At 49.9% G+C, this 21,115-nt stretch overlaps 3 protein-coding genes and 2 long non-coding RNA genes across 6 annotated transcripts in view; 2 read left to right on the top strand and 3 right to left on the bottom strand.

Annotated features, from left to right (window-relative positions):
• Nucleotides 1-4: 4 nt before the first annotated feature.
• LOC126996871 (uncharacterized) lies at nucleotides 5-6,417 on the top strand. Of its 2 annotated transcripts, none has more exons than XM_050857784.1 (2): nucleotides 5-158; nucleotides 3,433-6,417. In XM_050857784.1, the coding sequence occupies exon 2, from the start codon at nucleotides 3,566-3,568 to the stop codon at nucleotides 4,166-4,168; it is 603 nt and encodes a 200-aa protein (XP_050713741.1). In that variant the 5' UTR covers nucleotides 5-158; nucleotides 3,433-3,565; the 3' UTR covers nucleotides 4,169-6,417. The 2 variants fall into 2 exon arrangements, with proteins under 2 accessions (XP_050713741.1, XP_050713742.1); XM_050857785.1 differs by having other exon boundaries at nucleotides 111-261.
• On the bottom strand, nucleotides 1,000-3,426 carry LOC126996872 (uncharacterized). Its single transcript, XR_007751696.1, has 3 exons — nucleotides 2,551-3,426; nucleotides 1,371-2,491; nucleotides 1,000-1,175 (listed from the first exon to the last, which is right to left on the bottom strand). It is a non-coding gene; the product is annotated as an uncharacterized LOC126996872 (long non-coding RNA).
• Nucleotides 6,418-6,874: 457 nt separating the features above from the next.
• Nucleotides 6,875-21,115, top strand: part of LOC126996857 (phosphatidylinositol 4,5-bisphosphate 5-phosphatase A-like) — a 52,589-nt gene continuing 38,348 nt past the window's right edge. The window contains exon 1 of the mRNA XM_050857742.1: nucleotides 6,875-10,096. The gene's annotated coding sequence lies outside the window, so the exon portion shown is untranslated. The remainder of the gene's footprint in view (nucleotides 10,097-21,115) is intronic.
• LOC126996861 (toll-like receptor 13) lies at nucleotides 7,001-20,828 on the bottom strand. The gene is made up of 11 exons (XM_050857775.1): nucleotides 19,589-20,828; nucleotides 18,806-18,965; nucleotides 18,144-18,319; nucleotides 17,025-17,147; nucleotides 16,686-16,790; nucleotides 14,614-14,733; nucleotides 13,800-13,906; nucleotides 12,577-13,380; nucleotides 12,261-12,416; nucleotides 11,647-11,734; nucleotides 7,001-11,531 (listed from the first exon to the last, which is right to left on the bottom strand). The coding sequence occupies exons 1-11, from the start codon at nucleotides 20,297-20,299 to the stop codon at nucleotides 11,241-11,243; spliced, it is 2,841 nt and encodes a 946-aa protein (XP_050713732.1). The 5' UTR covers nucleotides 20,300-20,828; the 3' UTR covers nucleotides 7,001-11,240.
• LOC126996863 (uncharacterized) lies at nucleotides 15,754-16,596 on the bottom strand. Its single transcript, XR_007751646.1, has 4 exons — nucleotides 16,558-16,596; nucleotides 16,247-16,315; nucleotides 16,133-16,189; nucleotides 15,754-15,892 (listed from the first exon to the last, which is right to left on the bottom strand). It is a non-coding gene; the product is annotated as an uncharacterized LOC126996863 (long non-coding RNA).

The raw sequence follows: 21,115 nt of genomic DNA, 5'->3' as shown, positions 1-21,115 counted from the left end.
TTTGAATATGACAATCTGGCACTCTTGGTCTTGCTACACGTTTGGTACAGGAAAAGGACTGAAGGAGGGGTAGAGAACCAACTCCCTCCCTCATGCATTACTTCTCTAGCTCGTGCTGTGGAAGGTCACACCCCCTGCGGTTCTGACTGCTAACCCCAGTGAGTGCCTTGTAACCCCAGAACCCCAGAAGTAGCAGGGAAGAGGGGTTTGTGTTGTCCTGTTCACCTGTTTGAAGTGTTGTGATGGCTTACGAAACTTTAGGTATGAGTTACGTTTGATACAAGCTTCATACGTGTTTGCCATAAGATATCGTAAAGCCTACAAGGTTTCCACAGGCCAGAAATTAGGTTGGTTCTGAGGTTATTTTGAGCCCCTATAGTCATAAGTGAACCATAAGTAGCCGTCTAATAAGTCTTATACGTGTTTACCAAAAGTGTTATCGTAAGGCCTACAAGGTTTCCACAGGCCAGAAATTAGGTTGGTTCTGAGGTTATTTTTAGCCCCATAGTCATGTGAACCATAAGTAGCCGTCTAATAAGTCTTATACGTGTTTGCCACAAGTGTTATCATAAGGCCTACAAAATTTCCACAGGCCAGAAATAAGGTTGATTCTGAGGTTATTTTTAGCCCCATAGTCATAAGTGAACCATAAGTAGCCGTCTATTAAGTCTTATGCGTGTTTGCCACAAGTGTTGTTATCGTAGGGCCTACAAAATTTTCCGCATATACTGGAATATAGATTAGTACTGACGTTATTGTTTAAAGAAAGATATAGACGTGGTTCTTAAATACAAGTTCGTTTTGATACAAGTTTTACAGGTTTTTGCTACAAGTTATTAACCTCAAGGCCTTCAAAATTCCCACAGGCCAGAAATAAGGTTGATTCTGAAGTTATTTTGAGCCCCATAGTCATAAGTGAACCATAAGTAGCTGTCTAATAAGTCTTATACGTGTTTGCCACAAGTAAGGCCTACAAATCTCTCACAATAGGTCAGAAGATAGATACAGACAGGAAGTTAAGAGAATGAGGAAAATAGAGAAAGTTAAGAAAAATAGGAAGAGGAGGAAAGATTAAATACACACCCTTCTAGCATAGTTTTAAGCCACACTTTGCTATAAACTAACCTAACCAAATCTAAACTAACTTAACTACTGCTGCCCTGGACTGCTGCTATCTTCCCCCGACTTGCTAATTCCTAAAACACCAACCATAATATGAAGGTTCAAAGGCAGAACTAATGAGAAATATGTGCCACGGGAAGTGTAGAAGATTATTGATACAGACAGGAAGTTAAGACACCAACCATAATATGAAGGTTCACTTTGCTAAAACTAACCTAACCAAATCTAAACTAAACGACTGCTGCTACCTTCCCCCGACTCGCTAATTCCTATAACACTCTAACTATAATATGAAGGTTCACATTGCTATAAACTAACTAAACCGAACCATATCTAAACTAACCTAACTACTGCTGCCCTGGACTGCCTCTACATTCCCCTGACTCGCTAATTCCTAAAACTCTCTTTAACCATAACATGAAGGCGCACATTGCTATAAACTAACCTAAATGAAGTAAATCTAAACCAACCTAATTTTTTGCTGCCCCAGACTTCTGCCGCTGCACTCTCGACTCTCCCTTTCCTCAAATATATTCTCTTTAACCATAATATGAAGGCGCACATTGGTATAAACTAATCTAACCTAATTTTTGCTGCCCCAGACTTCTTCCGCATCCCCCTCGACCCTCCTATTCTTGAAATATACGCCTTTTAATCATAATACTATAGCACACATTGTTTTAAATCAATCTAGCCCCAAGCAAAAGTATACTAACTAAATTGATACTGCCCCATACTTCTGCCGCACCCCCCCTCAACTCTACCATTCTTAAAATACATACCTTTTAACTATAACATGAAGCTATATAGGGTTAAAAACTAATTTTATTTAACCAAATCTAAACTAACCTATTTTTTACTGCTCTTGACTGCTGTTGCTGCCCCCCGACTCCCCAGTTCCTAAAATATACTCCCTCTAACCATAATATGAAGGTGCACATTGCTATTAATCAACCTAACCTTGGCGAACCTATACTAAACTAATTTTGAAGATGCACATTGCTATTAATTAAAGTAACTCTTGGCAAATCTAAACTAACCTACTTTTGAAGGTGCACATTTCTATTAATTAACCTAACCTTGATGAACCTAAACTAACGTAATTTTGAAGGTGCACATTTCTATTAATTAACCTAACCTTGATGAACCTAAACTAACGTAATTTTGAAGGTGCACATTTCTATTAATTAACCTAACCTTGATGAACCTAAACTAACGTAATTTTGAAGGTGCACATTTCTATTAATTAACCTAACCTTGATGAACCTAAACTAACGTAATTTTGAAGGTGCACATTTCTATTAATTAACCTAACCTTGATGAACCTAAACTAACGTAATTTTGAAGGTGCACATTTCTATTAATTAACCTCACCTTGATGAACCTAAACTAACGTAATTTTGAAGGTGCACATTTCTATTAATTAACCTAACCTTGATGAACCTAAACTAACGTAATTTTGAAGGTGCACATTTCTATTAATAACCCAACCTTGGCAAAGCTAAACTAACCTAATTTTGAAGGTGCACATTTCAATTAATAACCCAACCTTGGCAAAGCTAAACTAACCTAATTTTGAAGGTGCACATTTCTATTAATTAACCTAACCTTGGCGAACCTAAACTAACCTAATTTTGAAGGTGCACATTTCTATTAATTAACCTAACCTTGGCGAACCTAAACTAACCTAATTTTGAAGGTGCACATTTCTATTAATTAACCTCACCTTGGCAAAGCTAAACTAACAATTTTTATTGCTCCTGGACTGCTGTTGCTGCCCCCCTGACTCCCCAATTTCTAAAATGTACTCCCTTTGACCATAATATGAAGGCACACAATGCTATAAACTAACCTAACCTAAGTAAACCTAAAATAACCTAATTACTGCCACCCCAGACTTCTGCCGCAACGCTTTCAAATCTCCTATACTTCAGGCTCTCATGTCAGTGGCTCCGTGTACAGTTCCAGGTCTACTTATATCCAGATGTTAGATTTGGTTAGTTTAATTTTTGTAAATCCTTGTGGTAAGCTTGGCATGTAAGTGAACTGCTGTGTAAGGCATTGTGGGTGTGTGGGGGGAGGACTTGGGGATGTCAGGCAGGCAAGGTGTGATTTGGTGGGCGGGGTGGAGAGGCTCTTGGTCTCGTACTCCAGGAAATAAGAGAGAGAGTTAGATTTTCCGCAACCCCCAAACATGCCAAGTGTAAGAGTGCAGTTTAGGTGATCCTCTACAGGTTATCATCCATTAATATCTATCTCAGGTCATGAGGGAGAGCGGGTGACTTATTGTCCTTGTCTGACCCTGCACAGGTCATTGGGTGAGTGGTGCGTGAGGCAGCACAGTTGGCTGCCCCCAGGCACTGATCTCTGGTGCAGGGTATTCCTGCATCAAGGCTCAGTCCCTGCCCCGCAACCCCCGCCGAGCAAAAAAAAAGCCGGCGTGATGGTGGCTCCGCGAAACGTGGATAAACCCGTCAGCACATTAGTGCGTGTGCGTGGTGACGGCCGGGCAGCCAAGGCTCTGTGCTGGGACCTGTCACGCTGCTCCTCCATGGTGGCAGCTGTGGCCCCCCTCCAGCTGCCACCACAACGGCCGCCGCCGCCACGGTCAAAGCTTCCTCCCTCAGCTGGGGCGGGTCTGGTCTCGACTGCTCCAACCGCTGCTGGCCCAAAGCAGGCCCCTTCATTGCCAGGGAGCCGCCAGCAGCTGCCCCGGCCAGTGGCCCTGCCGGGGCCAGCAGACGTTCCTAGTGAGGGCAAGCGTCTGCTGGAGGAAGAGGAGGAGGGGGGGAGGCAGAAAGACGGCCACAAACCAAAGGTTGCCAGGACAGCGAAAGACACAGGAATGGTGCAGCAGCGCAGCAGTGGCCCTGCACCGCCCCAGCCGGCCCCAGAGGAGGAGGTGCAGCGGCTGCGGCTGCAGTGCAGAAGACTGCAGCAGCAGAATGATGACCTGCAGCGGCGGCTGGGGGAGGTGTTCAGCCTGCTGAAGGACAAGCAACGCCGCACCCGCCTGATGAGCCAGCTGGATGTGCTGGTGAAGTAGGTCGCCGCCAACACAGTGCAGGGCCTCCGCACCCTCGGGGAGCCCCACTGGTCTTGGTATCCACTTCTGGCTAGCTGTCCCTGCTGCTGCAGAAGCTGTCCGGTGACAAGACAGTCCTGCGCCTCTACTGGGCCCCTTGGCAGGGGGTCGGCGGCGTCTGGCCCTCCGAGACAACAGCCTGGGCGGTGGAGGATGGAGGTAATGGTGGTGGGTAGCATGGTAACTTACAGCAAGGTGGTCAGACTCTTCCTCTACCTTGGCAGAATCACTGCTCACTGCCAGAACGTCACGGCATCAGAAAGCAGTGTTCATAATAGTCAGGATATCTCTCAGCAGAATTTAAACCTTTTTTTCAGCTATTACTTTTTTCATGTTTTTTTCTGGAGCTGCCTCCCTTACTGAAGAGAGGCCTGTCAGATGTCACTCAGCTCATCTTTTTATGTTGTCTGCAGGACTGATTCACTTATATCAGAGCTCTATTCTTGCTTTAAGCTCCCATGCTACCTGCTGTGGTAACTGACCATAATTCTAAACTTTTGATTGAAATACTATGAAAATTATTCTGACAACTGGAAGCTACCAGATTGACATACTGTACATTGTAAAATGTTCCTGACAGCTCTGGAAGCTACCAGATTGACATACTGTACATTGTAAAATGTTCCTGACAGCTCTGGATGGTCACGTATTAACCGCTTGGGGTGTTTTATCGGTGAGGGGGGAGTGACGGTTGTGGTGGTGTCCTCGGCACTGGGTAATCCATCACACCTGTGTCTGGAGGGGACAGAGGCCAGGGGCAGGTGGCTCAGGACTCCAGTGGCCGGGGCTCACCCTGTCCATGGGGGTGTGTGCCGGCCTCATTCCTTGGGAGGGCACTCTGGGCAGAACATGAAATAAATGAAAGGAACCACTTTGTGCCACAGGCCTCCCCCCTGTTCCTTATCCCCTGCCTGGCACATGAGGCAGCACCTGGCCTGGAAGTGGTGATGGGCGCACACCACGCCCGTCACTCCTCCACCACTCACCACTTGGGAAACACCCCAAGCGGTTACTAGAGCTTGAGAGAGTCTTGTATTACCTCAGAAAACTGATGCTTGTCCGGTGTTCCCTCAGGAGTAACGCAGGACGACCGGCAAGGCCCGGCTGGGGCTGTGTGCACTGCTGACTGTAGTCCATCCACTCCAGCTGGACCCCTCCCAACAGTGGCTGGACTCCTAGCCAGGTGGGCAAGTGAGGACGCTGTTGGCGGGCGGAGCGTCTTGGCGTCTCCGTCGCACAACAGATGTCTGGGTTCTGAAAGTGTTTGTTTCTTTACTTAGCTCATCTCTTACCCAAGATGGGGAAATTTTGTTGACATTGGATAAAGCAGTGACTGTATAACTGTACAACTGTACAGTTCTTACTTCATCTAACGATGTTAATGAAATTTGCATGTTGCATGTAACAGATGAGCTAAGTAAATAAATATGAATATTTCCTGGACCCAGGCTATTGTGTTGGGCGCCGGAGACGCCAGACTCCCCGCCCGCCAACAGCCACTCAGCAGCGTCCTTACTTCCTGGGCTGAGGGTCCAGCCAGTGCTGGGAGGGATCCTGCTGGAGTAGATGGACTCTAGCCCTGCTGTGTTGTGTTGGGTTACTCTGCCTGAGGAGAGGGGCACCGGGGAGCCCCTTCCCCCTGCTGCATGCACTGCTGACGCACCGCCACTGCTTCACTCCACATGTGCAGGTGTGGGGCCCAGCCACGAGGGGCACCTCCCTCCTGGCCCTGGGCCCCACACCTGAACCAGAGGCAGGCAGGTCCACCCATACCTCTACACACTCAAGAGGACTTTATTTCGCATGAAGTGGATATGAAGACCGATTCTTCGATGTGGAAAGATAACGGCTTTCAACCCTGACAAGGAACTACTTAAATGGAGGCTGCAGGCCTCCCATGGCAAGCAGCCTCTTATAGGCTAACACACTCTTCCTCGGGCGAGCCTCTCTTGGGGCCTTCGCCCACCTCCCTTCGGCCATGAGCCACTTTTTTGGGATTATTACCCAAAACCCTTCGGCCATGAGCCACTTTTTTGGGATTATTACCCAAAATCCTTTGGCAAAGAGCCACTTTTTTGGGATTATTACCCAAAACCCTTCGGCCAAGAGCCACTTTTTTGGGATTATTACCCAAAACCCTTCGGCCATGAGCCACTTTTTTGGGATTATTACCCAAAACCCTTCGGCCAAGAGCCACTTTTTTGGGATTATTACCCAAAATCCTTTGGCAAAGAGCCACTTTTTTGGGATTATTACCCAAAACCCTTCGGCCAAGAGCCACTTTTTTGGGATTATTACCCAAAACCCTTTGGCAAAGAGCCACTTTTTTGGGATTATTACCCAAAATCCTTTGGCAAAGAGCCACTTTACATCTTAGGTGAGGCAGCAGTTCAGCCACTCACTGAGTTGTAGCCTTACCAAACCATCTTTCAAGTAATAATAATATACAAACAGTAGTGCCACAGAACATGGCACATCACTGTCCCTCAGCAAGGTGTCTTCCAGCAGCGATGACCACCAGCGGGGGCAGTGGTGGGGCTGTCCCTGAGGGACAGACCCTGGCCCTGTCCCCTAACACACTGGCTGTCCAGGCCAGTGCCCCCACTGGCCTGCCAGGGACAGCCAGTGTGTGTGGTGGGTGGGGCAGGGCCTGTCTCCTGGGGACAGCCCCACCACTGCCCCCGCTGGTGGTCATCGCTGCTGGAAGACACCTTGCCGAGGGACAGTGATGTGCCATATTCTGTGGTACTACTGTTTGTATATTATTATTATTATTACTGCATTAATGGTCAGTCCTCTGCCCTGCATCCCACGACAAATGAGTGGTATTTGAAGGAGAAAAAAAAAATAAATAAAAAGCTTACAGGAACTTGTGTATGTTAGTTTAGGGTGGTGGGAGCCTCGGTGAGTTTGGTGCCTCAACTGAGAAGGTGTGAGTCCATTCCCAGCTCACTGTGGCTCCTTGGTGAGAGGAAATGGTCTCTTGTCTCCATGGGGGCGCTGTGTGGTCCTGGCTACCTGGCGCAGGAGTTATTTAATGACCTGTGTATGGTAGATTTGTCTGTTCATGCCAGTGAGCACTGTCACAGATGACTGGGGAGTGATGAATTGCAGCAACAGATTCACAGCCAAGCAGGTTACTGTGTGTTAATACTGGATCCCAAATGAGGCATGGCAGAGCAGAGCACACATGTCAACAAAGTGACCTAAGGCTCATGTTTCTTTTGGTTTCCTTCCATCAGAGTCCACTGTTGCTTGTTCATCATTACCCCATTGAGGTTAGTTCATAAAAAGTGTATTGTTTATTACTAAGCAGGAGAAAGTATTGTAAATCCATGTCTTTTTTTTTTATTATTAACTTCAAGTGCAGTGGTTGCTGGCAGGCACTTTGTCCCTGATCCCCTCATTCCCTCACTCACTCACTCGCGCCCGCTGGGAAAGACTTGACTTCAGCTCGTGAATATTTTCTTGTTCTCATGTTCACTGCAGTGTGTTCAGCACAGTGTACTGCTCATGATTAAAAATACAAGAAAACCTCTGATGTGAGCCCAGCATTGTTGTAACCTAGCGTATTGTAATGTGCAGGATGGAATGACCAATTGAACGCTTATATGTGTACTGTAATTCCTTATGACCTAATGTATTGCATTGCACATGATAACAGACTCCTGTCATTTATGCTGCATTACAACTTGACCTGATGTATTGTGTAACTGACAGTAAAAACAACAAAAAGGGCTTCTGTCATGTGCAGTGTAAATTACTGTTAGCCAGTGTTTTTCGTGCACACGACAGCAGCCTTTTTCTCGAGGTAAGGGAGATCTGGGAGGTGAACTTGAGTGAGCGGAGGACGGAGGTCAGGAAAGGGTGACAACTTTTTTTTTTGTTTTGTCATAAAGGTGGAGATGAGGAAGAGGACATGAAGGTGTGCTAGGCCTATAGTGCTTGGTTTTGTATGTTATGTATGATTTTGTTCTTAGCACAGACTTCATTCTGCTGTATAATCATGTTTATTATCATTATACTAATCTTTTGTGAATTATTATTATTATTATTATTATTATTATTATTATTATTATTATTATTATTATTATTATTATTATTATTATTATTATATTACTATTATTATTTGCTTTTAGTTATGACGCTGAAGACATAACACACCACATATTGGATATTATATTATTATCATTATGACATTTATCACAGACAAACTAATAAAACACTATAGTTAAACCATTTCAAATAGTCCGTTTGGGCATTCGATTCAGTGGGTCCTCTCCTCCCCTCTGCTCTGCCACACAGTCCCAACACCTGTCCCTGCTCATATGTTAGCTACTGCAAACATATGAGAGGAAGGGATAGGTGTTGGGACTGTGTGGCAGAGCAGTGGGGAGGAAAGGACCCACGAAATCAAACGCTCAAACGGACTAATTGAAATGGTTTGTATAATGACCACATCAGGATTTTGTGTTGCACCTTTGACAAACCAACTTGATCACACCTCACACCCTTAGCAGTAAGTAATTCAATTTGACGTGCTGCGCAATCTGAACGTTTTGTGAAGGGGAAATAAAACCTAATGCCCAAATAAATCTTTAATTAAATACACCTAAGGTACAGTGGGAGTAATGTAAGTATTGTCAGGTAAGGCCAAAGCGTCTTGAAGCTCGAATTCTTGGGTAACATCCCTGTCCGTGTTGGGTTCGTGGCAGTGGGAGGCAGGCAGGCGGGGGCAGGTTCTAATAGGGTTCTCGGTTCTCCTGTATTATTTTCTTCAGGATGTGTTCAAGGAGATATGTCTAAGGTATATCCAACTGGCATTTATGATTAAAAAATATCGGCGTGTCCGGGCTGGTGGCGGCTCGGGGGTTCGGTTGGCGTTGTGAGACGCTTCTGCTTCGTATCAGCTATTTCCAAAGGCCATAATGGAGATCAGTTTGGTTCTAATTTGGTTTTTTAGGTTCATTTTAGGTTCAAGAGGAGGGTATCTGGACACCTCTCCTTCCGAAATTGACCTCTCTTTCGGCCACCTCTGGATTCTTTTTAGGGGCAGTAAGTTGCGGGCTTTTTTATTTTTTATTCCTTTTTTGTGCCCTTGAGCTGTCTCCTTTGTTGTATATAAAAAAAAAAAAAATGAAGGGTCAAACCTCCACCAGGGTCACAATACTACCCTTGGACATGCCCGGCACTCTTATGAAAGTTTTGTGAAATATGTGAACTTGGGCTGTTGATACTGACTAGAATGTCGCTTCCTGTTTTTGGTGGCATATTAAGGTTTATTAACCCAGTAGGTGCGGGGATCATGTTTCTTAAAGCCCCTCAAAGCGAGAAAAATGAGAAAAAAAAAAATCATCACTCACGCAGACCATTTCATAATATATAACAACGCATTTGTGATCAGTTTATGCATCATCTATTTGGGGGGGTTTTATATCGGCGAAAATATGGCCCGTCGCTGGTACACGGTAAAACACAAATTTGGCCCGTCGCTGCTACCGCGTTAAGTGAGGACTGAAAACACTCCAATGAACAAAGAAAACTATTAAACTGGAAGAAAATAAGTAGGAAGCGGCAATAAGATAAATCAATCCCCTCCTCGGAAAAAAAATATAAAGATGGATATTGACATAATTAGTGTGGTAGCCGACTGCTTCACCCCGTCCGAAGCATGGCTCATTATCAATCTCCATATTTGATTTCTAGCCGAGGTTCCGCTAACACGAGTGAGTGATGCCCGTGATAATGGTGTAGAGAAGCCCGTCCCCTGCGGCCTGAGTCTTGTACCCTGGGGCCGGGACGTGGCGCTGCCCAGGGGGAGAGGCGAGGGGTGGGTGGCGGCGTCTGCTGCTGCTCCTGCCCGCGGCGGCCGGTCAAACCTCAGTCATGGTGAGTACATACAGTATACGCAGCAGTTTTAGGGCCTGACGCGGGCAGGAGGGGAGAGCAGTTGAGTCTAGTTAAACCATTTCAAATAGTCCGTTTGGGCGTTCAATTCCGCGGGTCCTTTGCTCTGCTCTGGCACACACTCCCAACACCTGCCCCTTCCTCTCATATGTTACCTATAGCTAACATATATGAGAGGGAAATAGGTGTTGGAACGGTGTGGCAGAGCAAAGGGGAGAAATGGACTCGCGGAATCGAACGCCCAAACGGACTATTTGAAATGGTTTGACTATATAGGTCCTCCAGCAGCCAGCAGCTGGCAGTCCTGCCCGCGGCGGCCGGTCAAACCTCAGTCTTGGTGAGTATACGCGGCAGTTTTAGGGCCTGACGCGGGCAGGAGGGGAGACCTGTAGACTAGTACGTAGGTCCTCCAGCAGCCAGCAGCTCCCAGTCCTCCCCGCGGCGACCGGTCAAACCTCAGTCATCATGTGGAGAATATACACAGCAGTTTTAGGGCCGCGTGGGGCAGGAGGGAGCTATGGGGCAGACCCGGACGCCACCCCGCCCAGGGAGTCCCAGGGCCTGTCCCTGCCCTGGTCAACGCCGCGCTTCCCGCTCAAGGCTGCTCTGTTCTCGAGTCAGTCCTCGAGGCCTTGCCCCTGCTGACACACGTGGCGGCGCCCGCAGCCTGGCCACATGCACCTCTCGGTGGCATACGAGGAGCGTAAAACCCATGTACTAAGCTGCCCTCCCTATCATAGCCAAGACTTTCGTAATATATCCGTGGGGTAGGTAGTTGGGTGGGTGGGCGTCCTGGCGCAGTGGTCGAGTATTGTGCCCGCGTCGAGCGTCGAGCGGCCCAAGGCCTTGGAGCGGCCTGACTCGCCCCTCCCGCAGTGGGGCTCATGGCCCGATGCTCTTACTACTGAGATTCATATGTTTGCACCTTGAATTAAAACAAAACACCTAATAATGAGACTAGATGAGGGACTGTGGCCCGTACTCCTCCATCGATGCGCCTCACCTCGGCAGGGAGGGCGTCTGCCCTAACAGTGTACATTTAGTCGAAAGAGAAATATAAAAAAAAATCTTGCAAACTTCGCCTCGGGAGGTATTGGCAAGCCAGCAGCAGGTGTGTGGGCCGCGTCTACATGTGGGTGGAGACGTCCACAGCCTCGCTGGCCGTGGGCCGCGTCACCGCCCGCTGCAGCCGCACCCAGAACAGCCGCTGGCCGTCGGGGTCGTCGTTCCAGGCCAGGTACGTGCGGCTCCTGAGGAGGAAGCGGAGCTTTTTGGGCTGGCGTTGGGTCGGGAGGGCCTCGAGCAACACCAGGATCAGCTTGTCCCGCCGCTCGTCCAGGATCTTGTGGCTGGCCAGCTGTAGCTCGAACATGCACCAGCTGCTGTCCACGAAGGCCGGGGACAGCACCATCACCACCTGCAACATACACACACGCGGGTCACTCAGTGTTCTTCACCACATCACACACACTCTGCAGAGTACCAGTATGCGCGCGTCATGGGGCACAGTGGACGGGCTTCTCGTGACGTACCTTACGGGAACGCTCCACGGCGGTGATGATGTTCTCGGTGATCTCCTGCCCCACCGTGAAGTCCCGCTCGTGCACACACACGCGGTACCTGCAACACACACACACTCCTGCACTACCGGCCACGCCACACCCCTCCTAAACTAACCTAATTTCCAGGGTCAGATTGACCTATTTTGTGCCCCGTGCCAGACTAGATATGGGGGCACCCTACCCTGTCCAAAGACAATACTTTTTAGATGGGTTTGCCATGAATGCAGGAATTATGGAAACTAGCAAATAAACAAGAAAAGTTTTCTATTCTGCCTTGATTCAACAACATAGCCGCGAGTTTTATCTCTCCTGTCAAAAGACAAGCATATCCAAACTTTGCCTTAAAGGATATTTTTTTTTAAACTTCTGAACCCAGCAACTTGAGTATTGTTGGGGCTTGGATATCACCAGACTATCCTTTGTCTTAGAAAACTTTCCTAAGCTCGTCATGTCTGTAGTGAAAGCCTTATGCATCATTATAATGTCTGAGGGTCCCTCCCAGGGGGTGCACAGTGGTCACTCCACCCCTCGTAACATGCCCTCCCCGCGTCCCTCGCATCCCATGCCCCTGGCGCAATACATACCTGCCCCCGTCCTCCAGCCTGGCCACCAGGTGCTCGAACACCCACTGCCGGTCTGCCTGGGAGTAGCAGACGAAGATGTCGTAGAGGTAGTGCTCGGTGTCCTCCTTGTACTGGTCCGCCTTCATCTTCACCTTGTAGACGAGGTAACGCAGGTACCTGAGGGGACACAGGGCTGCTGTCACATGCCTCAGGTGCTTCACGTGGCCACGCCTCCACTACATGCCCGTGTGTGTGTGTGTGTGTGTGTGTGTGTGAGAGAGAGAGAGAGAGAGAGAGAGAGAGAGAGAGAGAGAGAGAGAGAGAGAGAGAGACTCACCATCGCTTGCGATAGAGCGTGGCGGTGGTGACGATGGAGAGCAGCATCGAGACGGAGAAGACGATGATCTCCAGCCTGTTTGAGGCGGACTGCGGCTGCTCCATGTCCTCCTTCGGTGGCTCCGGCTCGCACGAGGCGTTGGTGATGTACTCGTCGATGGTCAGGTCGGCGCCCTCCAAGGAGCACCTGTAGGTGGAGAACTCGACGAAGACGGAGGTGTTGATGCCCTCTGCCAGCGCCTGCAGGGAGCAGCCACACTGGTAGGGGTTGTGGTTCAGGTTCACGGACTCCAGACTGGCCAGCGAGAAGTCCTGCAGCATGTTCTCCGTGACCGTGCTCAGGGAGTTGTAGGACAGGTCCAGCACGCTCAGGAGGCTCAGGTTGCTGAACACCGGCGAGTACCATTCCTGCACGTTGTTGCTCCGCAGCGACAACTGGACCAGCCGCCGCAGGTCCCACCACTGGTTGGCCGTCAGGATGCGGATGCCGTTGTTGGCCAGGTCCAGGTACTCCAGCGCCGCCAGGCCCGCGAGGGGCAGGTACGTGGTGGACAGGGACCTGTCGGTGGCCGTGTGGACGCTGCGCTCCCCGCGTCGGCCCTGGAGCCAGGTGGTGACGGCCAGGGGCAGGCCGGGGGGGGCGGCCGAGCGGGGCGGGATGGGAGGCTCCACGCTGGTGCGGAACACCAGTTTGTTACTGGACAAGTCCAGGTGGGTGAGGGAGACCAGGCCGGCGAAGGTGTCATTGAGCAGCACCTCCAGCTCGTTGTTGTTGAGCTGCAGGCGCCGCAGCAGCGTCAGGTTCCTGTAACGGGAGGCACATGACATGATGGCTGATGAACCCGCGGCGCGGCCGACCCTAGACACTGAACCAAGGCGTTGTGCGTCCTCGTCAACAAAGCTGCTCTGGCTGACTGTGAGTAAACTAGCGGCAAGGCGGGGTGGAGTGCACTGCGTTACGAGGCTAGCAGTGCTGGGCGAATGGAGTGGAGAAATTTTATGCTTCCAGGCCGCTGCAGCCAATAGATGCACACCGCAGACCATGGTCTAACTTAGTATAGCAACACAGAAGAACCTTCATAAAAGCTATTAGACATTTCAAGAGGGTTGCTGACGGCTCTCAGCGCCTTGGTGCTGGACTAGAGCCACGAATATAAGGCTAAGGGCGGGGAGGGCAGCAGGGTGGGGGTGGGGGAGGGGGAGAGGCGTTACGCCACAACTCACACAAAGCTGAAGGGCTCGATGTATCTTATCTTGCACGAGGTGAGTCTCAGGTCCAGCAGGCCGTGGAGGTCATTGAAGAACGTAACTTCAACATGGTCCAGCGGCACCTGGGGGGAGGGGATGAAGGAGGAGGCAGGTGTTGATGTGTCCAGGGAGAGTACAGCACGACAACTAGTCTCAGAGGCTGTGTTATATAGTTTTTCGTGAATAACTTTTTAACGAGGCGTCGGATAGGGAAGATAACTGACGGTGCATGTTTCAGACACACACACACACACACACACACACACTTTAATATCATAGCAGATTGAGGAGTTCGTAATCCATTTATCTTGCATTCAACGGCATTTTATTTTTATCCTTGTATTTATTCTTATCTATTTCTATTTATACCTCCGTGTGTGTGTGTGTGTGTGTGTGTGTGTGTGTGTGTGTGTGTGTGTGTGTGTGTGTGTTGTCTGCATTATTTTTTCGTTTTCACATTTGTATTTTTATTTCTTATCACTAATTTCAAGGTCTCTGTCTGTTTGTGTCTCTCTCTCTCTCTCTCTCTCTCTCTCTCTCTCTCTCTCTCTCTCTCTCTCTCTCTCTCTCTCTCTCTCTCTCTCTCTCTCTCTCTCTCTCTCAGTCAGTCAGTCAGTCAGTCAGTCAGTCAGTCAGTCAGTCAGTCAGTCAGTCAGTCAGTCAGTCAGTCAGTCACACACTCACTCACTCATTCAGTCCTTCCTTCCTTCCTTTCTTCCTTCATCCGTTCAGTCAGTCAGTCAGTCAATCAATCAATCCCTTCCTCACATATTCACACTCGCTCACTCACCCCTTCGAAGGTCACATTACTCAGCTGACTCATTTGCTCGAAGTCCACATACTCCATGCTGAAGTTGAAGGTGTTATCCTCGTCCCCGGTGCTGCGCGGGTTGTCGCTCATGGTCAGCACCTGGGGCGGGAGAGGGAGAGAGGAAGAAAGTGTGCAGAGCGTTTGGACATGGGCGAGTGAGGGTCGGACACAGGCGGGGATGATTCATGTCTGTATTTTCAAACGTATCGGGGTCTCAGTATACACCTGTTTGTTCACGTGGAAAAGTTAAGGAGAGTATTAACAGGCAGACAGATAGACAGACAGATAGGCCGACCTTTAAAAACACATGAGAAAAGACCCAAGGAGAATAGCAACAGACAGACAGAGAGATAGACAGACAGACCTTAAGATCCACGTGAAAACAGAGTTAAGGAAGATAGCAACAGACAGACAGACAGACCTTCAGATTCACGTGAAAAAAGGGTTAAGGAAGATAGTAACAGACAGACAGACAGACAGACAGATAGATCTTCAGATTCACGTGAAAAAAGAGTTAAGGAAGATAGCAACAGACAGACAGACAGACAGACAGATATACCTTCAGATTCACGTGAAAAAAGAGTTAAGGAAGATAGCAACAGACAGACAGACAGACAGATAGACCTTCAGATTCACGTGAAAAAAGAGTTAAGGAAGATAGCAACAGACAGACAGACAGATAGATAGACCTTCAGATCCACGTGAAAAAAGAGTTAAGGAAGATAGCAACAGACAGACAGACAGACAGATAGACCTTCAGATTCACGTGAAAAAAGAGTTAAGGAAGATAGCAACAGACAGACAGACCTTCAGATTCACGTGAAAAAAGAGTTAAGGAAGATAGCAACAGACAGACAGACAGATAGATAGGCCTTCAGATTCACGTGAAAAAAGAGTTAAGGAAGATAATTACAGACAGACAGACAGACAGACAGACAGCCAGACCTTCAGATTCACATGAAAAAAGAGTTAAGGAAGATAGCGACAGACAGACAGACAGACAGACAGATATACCTTCAGATTCACGTGAAAAAAGAGTTAAGGAAGATAGCAACAGACAGACAGACCTTCAGATTCACGTAAAAAAAGAGTTAAGGAAGATAGTAACAGACAGACAGACAGACCTTCAGATTCACGTGAAAAAAGAGTTAAGGAAGATAGCAACAGACAGACAGACAGACAGACAGATATACCTTCAGATTCACGTGAAAAAAGAGTTAAGGAAGATAGCAACAGACAGACAGACAGACAGACAGACCTTCAGATTCACGTGAAAAAAGAGTTAAGGAAGATAGTAACAGACAGACAGACAGACAGACCTTCAGAGTCACGTGAAAAAAGAGTTAAGGAAGATAGCAACAGACAGACAGACAGACCTTCAGATTCACGTGAAAAAAGAGTTAAGGAAGATAGCAACAGACAGACAGACAGACAGATAGACCTTCAGATTCACGTGAAAAAAGAGTTAAGGAAGATAGCAACAGACAGACAGACAGACCTTCAGATTCACGTGAAAAAAGAGTTAAGGAAGATAGCAACAGACAGACAGACAGACCTTCAGATTCACGTGAAAAAAGAGCTAAGGAAGATAGCAACAGACAGACAGACAGACAGATAGACCTTCAGATTCACGTGAAAAAAGAGTTAAGGAAGATAGCAACAGACAGACAGACAGACAGACCTTCAGATTCACGTAAAAAAAGAGTTAAGGAAGATAGCAACAGACAGACAGACAGACAGATAGACCTTCAGATTCACGTGAAAAAAGAGTTAAGGAAGACAGACAGACAGACAGACAGACAGACCTTCAGATCCACGTGAAAAAAGAGTTAAGGAAGATAGCAACAGACAGACAGACAGACAGACCTTCAGATTCACGTGAAAAAAGAGTTAAGGAAGATAGCAACAGACAGACAGACAGACAGACCTTCAGATTCACATGAAAAAAGAGTTAAGGAAGATAGCAACAGAAAGACAGACAGACAGGTAGACCTTCAGATCCACGTGAAAAAAGAGTTAAGGAAGACAGACAGACAGACAGACAGACAGACCTTGAGGGTGGGCAGGAGCACTTCGGTAGGGACGGTCATGAGGTAGTTTCCGTCCAAATTTAGCACTTCAAGCACTGGGAAGACTTCGAAGGTGTGGGGGCGGATCTTCGGAGGAGGAGGAGGAGGAAGAGGAGGAGGAGGAGGAGGAAGACATAGTTGTAGTGACTTATAAATGAAGACTCTTAAATTTACTAATGATCAAGAGGAGGAGATACAGGAGGAAGAGGAAGGCAGTTGTAGCGACTTTTAAATCAAGGTTGAATCATAAACAGCTGGCTTTGAAAAATGGTTGTCGTGAGAGCCTAAAGCATCTAAGAACACGGTAAAGTTCACACTCACAGCGGCGATGCGGGAGTACATAAGGTTGAGGTGCTTGAGCTGCGGCAGGAGGGGGAAGGAGTTGTTGTCGAGGCACTGGAAGGCTGACCCGTGTAGATCCAGCATCTGCAGACCCTTGCTTACCTACGGATAAGTAAACGTCGACTTGTAATTAGTGACCCATACCTATACCCAAACTACCTAATCACCTATCGCTAACTCTATGAATGCGTTGAGATGTGTAATGTACTGTGGTAGCTGTTTAGTTATGCAGGAAATCTAATCTATTACTAGTGTGAGGGTCTGATAGATTGTTCGTTGGCTTGCCCCTTTTTCAGAGTTCCAAATGGCGGGAGGGTTGAAATAGTAACCCGTACATATCCACGTTATATTAGTCACTATCTACTCACTCTTATACAGTGTTAAGGGGTTATTACACTGAGCAAATTTTCCGTGAATCTTCAGTCAAACCACGATTTCCGCTGGCGTGGCTCTTATATTTCCGTGGTTTTCTGACGTGTCCACGATCTTCCAAAGCTACGGTAAATTTCACCGAAGGACGACGGTATTACTCACCATCATCATCAGCAGCAATAACAAGAAACAAATGAGAACCACGCTAGTAAACATCGTGGTTTGACTGAAGATCCACGGAAAATTTGCCCAGTGTAATAGCCCCTTTAGAGAGACTGCTGTGTGTTTTTGTGGACCAGGTAGCGTCAGGATCTCGAAGAAGTACCTAGAACTCTTTATATATATTTTTTGCCCCTAATTGCCCTTGAGCTGTGTCTTTCACCGTAGCTAAAACTGTGTAATGAAAGTAAACTAAACTCTCTTATTCTGTGGCTATGAGCCGATTTCGCAGTCCAACACAGTGTCTTCGTAACAGCCCGAACAAAACTCTAGAATCCCATACAATCCCAAATGGGGAGGTCTTCGATGCCACACTAAATACGCAAGACTTTTCTAGTATAGTTTCATCAAATTTGTTAACTTAAATATAAACACCAGACACTATACAAGGAAATTTCGAGGGCTCTGGTATTGGTTTGGGAGCTTACTAACCGATCATGGGGAACTGTGAAACTGGCCCTATGTCCAGTACCTCCCCCCTCCCCCCTTCTCCCCGCGTGGACGTACCGCAGCGAGGGCCTTGGTGGGGACGGTGACGTAGTTGTTGTTGGCGAGGTACAGCTCCTTGAGGCTGCCGTTGGTGAGCGGGGCGAGGAGTTCCTGCAGCTCCGAGTTGGACAGCGCCGAGTTGTAGCTCAGGTCCAGCACCTCCACCCCTGACACCGGCTCCAGGGGCGATCCGTCTGAGGGGGCGCCGACTCAGTGAGGAACTGTTTGGCTGACTAATTTGGATGTGACTGAATGACTGACTGACTGGCTGTTTGATTGACTGACTAACTTATGTGTGACTGACTGAATGACTGACTGATTAGCCGATTTAGGTGGTGATTGACTAGCTGACTGACTGATTTGGGTGCATGGTGACTGACTGACTGCCTGACTATCCGAAGAGCGACAAGAAAGGTATGCCACCCGGTGTAAAACTCTGCGGCAAAACCCCGATGATTTACTTACTTGAACGAAACTTTGGAGCATAACCCACCCATAGGCGCCTCACCCTCCGCCCCCCACCCACCCCACATAGGTCCCGTAGCTACTCTAACGTCACTGGCCTATATTGTCACATGCTTCGGTGCCTCGCTGTCTTTCTCTGTCTATGAGAACATACGCTATAGCCGCGCCACTTACTGTAAACAACAAGACACTAACAGGCCGAGTGGTTGACTTACAGAACTGCGAGAGCGAGCAGTTTCGTAGGAAGAGGTACTTTAGAGGCGATGTTCTGAGGGGCTGAAAGAGGCTACCCGGCAGGTTGTCCATCGGGTTGTGGCTCATTACGAGGGTTTCCAGCAGCGGCAGCACCGTCTCGTTGTTACCCGCCGGCTGGGGCTGAAACACGGAAGGGGGCGGGTAAGGGGCGGGGGCGTGGGAGAGGAATAGGGCCCGGGAGCATGTTTCCAGTCTCTCTGCAGGTAGGTGCTCCCCGAGTAAAGACACTCGGCTGTAGCTTCGAAACTAACTATACGGGGTGTTCTGGAAAATACTCTCATTGTGATTTCCACTCAAAATTCTCCTGAATGACTCGGATTAAACTTAATCTAACCCAACCTAACGTAACCTGCCCTGTTCAAGAGTGGGCGCTCTTGTGATGGGTTAGATGAACTAGAAGAGGGAGAGTAAGGGATGCTGTGGACTGGAAGAGGCTGAGATAAAGAGGGAGAGTGGAGGGATGCAGTGGCCGTGCTGACCAGTACACCACGGAGGCGGCGCTGAGGAAGGGAGAGTGGGGAAGGGGTGTGGACTGAAAGAGGCTGAGGAAGGGGTTCCGTGACGGGCTGGACGAGGCTGGGAGAGTTAATATGAGGGAACAGAGCAGGGCCAGCCGTTGACCCTTGACCACGCGTGCGGGGGTGTGACGGTGAATCAGAGGGGGTGAGGGAGGCAGGGGAAGAGAAAGACTCAGTCATGGCATGGCAGGCCAGCACAGGGGGCGGCGAGCCACGCCCGCTCACCGGGTAGGTGATGAGGTTGTAGGGGAGGTAGAGGGCACGGATGGAGGCGTCCCTGGGGGAGTCGGAGGAGTAGAAGGCCGAGACGAAGCTCCAGGTGCTGAGCGTGTTTTTCTCGAGGCTGAGCGTCTCGAGGCCGCTGACCTGGTAGAATTTGTGGCCGTTGAAGGTGACGAGCGGGCCGCGGGCGAAGGTGAGGGCCTGCACGGAGCGCGGCAGGCGGCTCACGTCGCTCACCACCTGGATGCCGGTGTCCATGAACACCAGCGAGTCCACGTTGCGCTCCAGCGACAGGTCCGGCAGCGTGGTCATGCTCGCGCCCGAGCAGCGCAGCATCTTGTGGCCCAAGCGGCTCACGTCCTCGCAGCCTTCCGGCAGCGAGTACATCGTCAAGGAGTCCGGCTCCGCGGGTCGTGGCGCCCCCCGCTGCGTCGCCGCGCCCTCAGTCCTCAGGTACTTGTGCAGGGGGTCCATGTCAGCGTGGCGGGGCGGCGCGTCCTCCGCCACCTTCATGGAGCACACGTCCAGCGACGTAGTGTTGGCGGCGCGGGGGGCGGGGTGCGCCGAGCCCTGCGTGGCGACGGCCGCCGGGGTCAGCGGGCCCCGGATGGCGGCGGCACGCGTGGTGGCCGCCGCCGCCAGGAGCAGCAGCCCGAGTATTCCAGCGGCGCCCCAGGCGGGGCGAGGGGCGACGCCCCGCACATAAGTCCTCATCTGTCCTGGGCCAGGCAGGCCGCGGGGGGCGCGTCCCTCATGCGTGGTGCCTGGCGGGGCCGCCAGTGTCTCTGGGCCGCGACACTAATCAGTTCAGGCCACTTATCGTACTATCGCGGTGGCTGTGTCGCCACCACTCGCCCGATGGACCCGCGGCCCCCGTGACGACACGCGGGGCACCACCACCACCACCACCACGCCGCCTCGCACGGGCGTCAGGAATAGCACTGCTCGGCGGCACACACTGACGAGGCAACACTAGAGTAACGAGGCGCACACTCGGGGCGGGGTTCACATGACGCCGGGGTCACGGCGGCGAGCCCTGCGGCAGGAGCACGAATTGGGTCCAGGGGCGGGGCGAGGCGCGGGGCCTGGCCGCCATCCTGGGCAGTAGCTGTGTCAGCGAGGAGTGCTGGTGCGGTGCGGGGGGCGTGCAACGGCGGGGAGCTTGACGAGGTGTTGCAGGAGGCGGCGCGGCCGTCGGCTGTCAGAGGCGGACACACACTGGGGGTTCAGGCCACGGACTGATAGTGGCGAGGCTTATCAGGCCAAAACACGGCCTTATCAGCAGGTGGCGGTGCGGGGCTGCACCGCCCGCAGCCCTGGGGCCCGCCACCTGTTGCACCACCGCCGCCAGCTGCCAGATGGTGCTGCATACCCCCCGCGGGGGTAATCCTGGCCCCGAGGATGCTGCTGCTGCTTCTGCTGCTGCTGCTTCTGCTGCTGCTGCTGCTGCTGTTGTTGTTGTTGTTGTTGTTGTTGCCAGCGATGGTGGGTGTGGCGGGCGGGGGTCGTTTGGGGTCAGCCAGCATCGTC

This window comes from Eriocheir sinensis, chromosome 11 (genome assembly GCF_024679095.1).
Source record: "Eriocheir sinensis breed Jianghai 21 chromosome 11, ASM2467909v1, whole genome shotgun sequence".
NCBI classification, from domain to species: domain Eukaryota; kingdom Metazoa; phylum Arthropoda; class Malacostraca; order Decapoda; family Varunidae; genus Eriocheir; species Eriocheir sinensis.
This window is presented reverse-complemented; position numbering and strand designations above follow the sequence as displayed.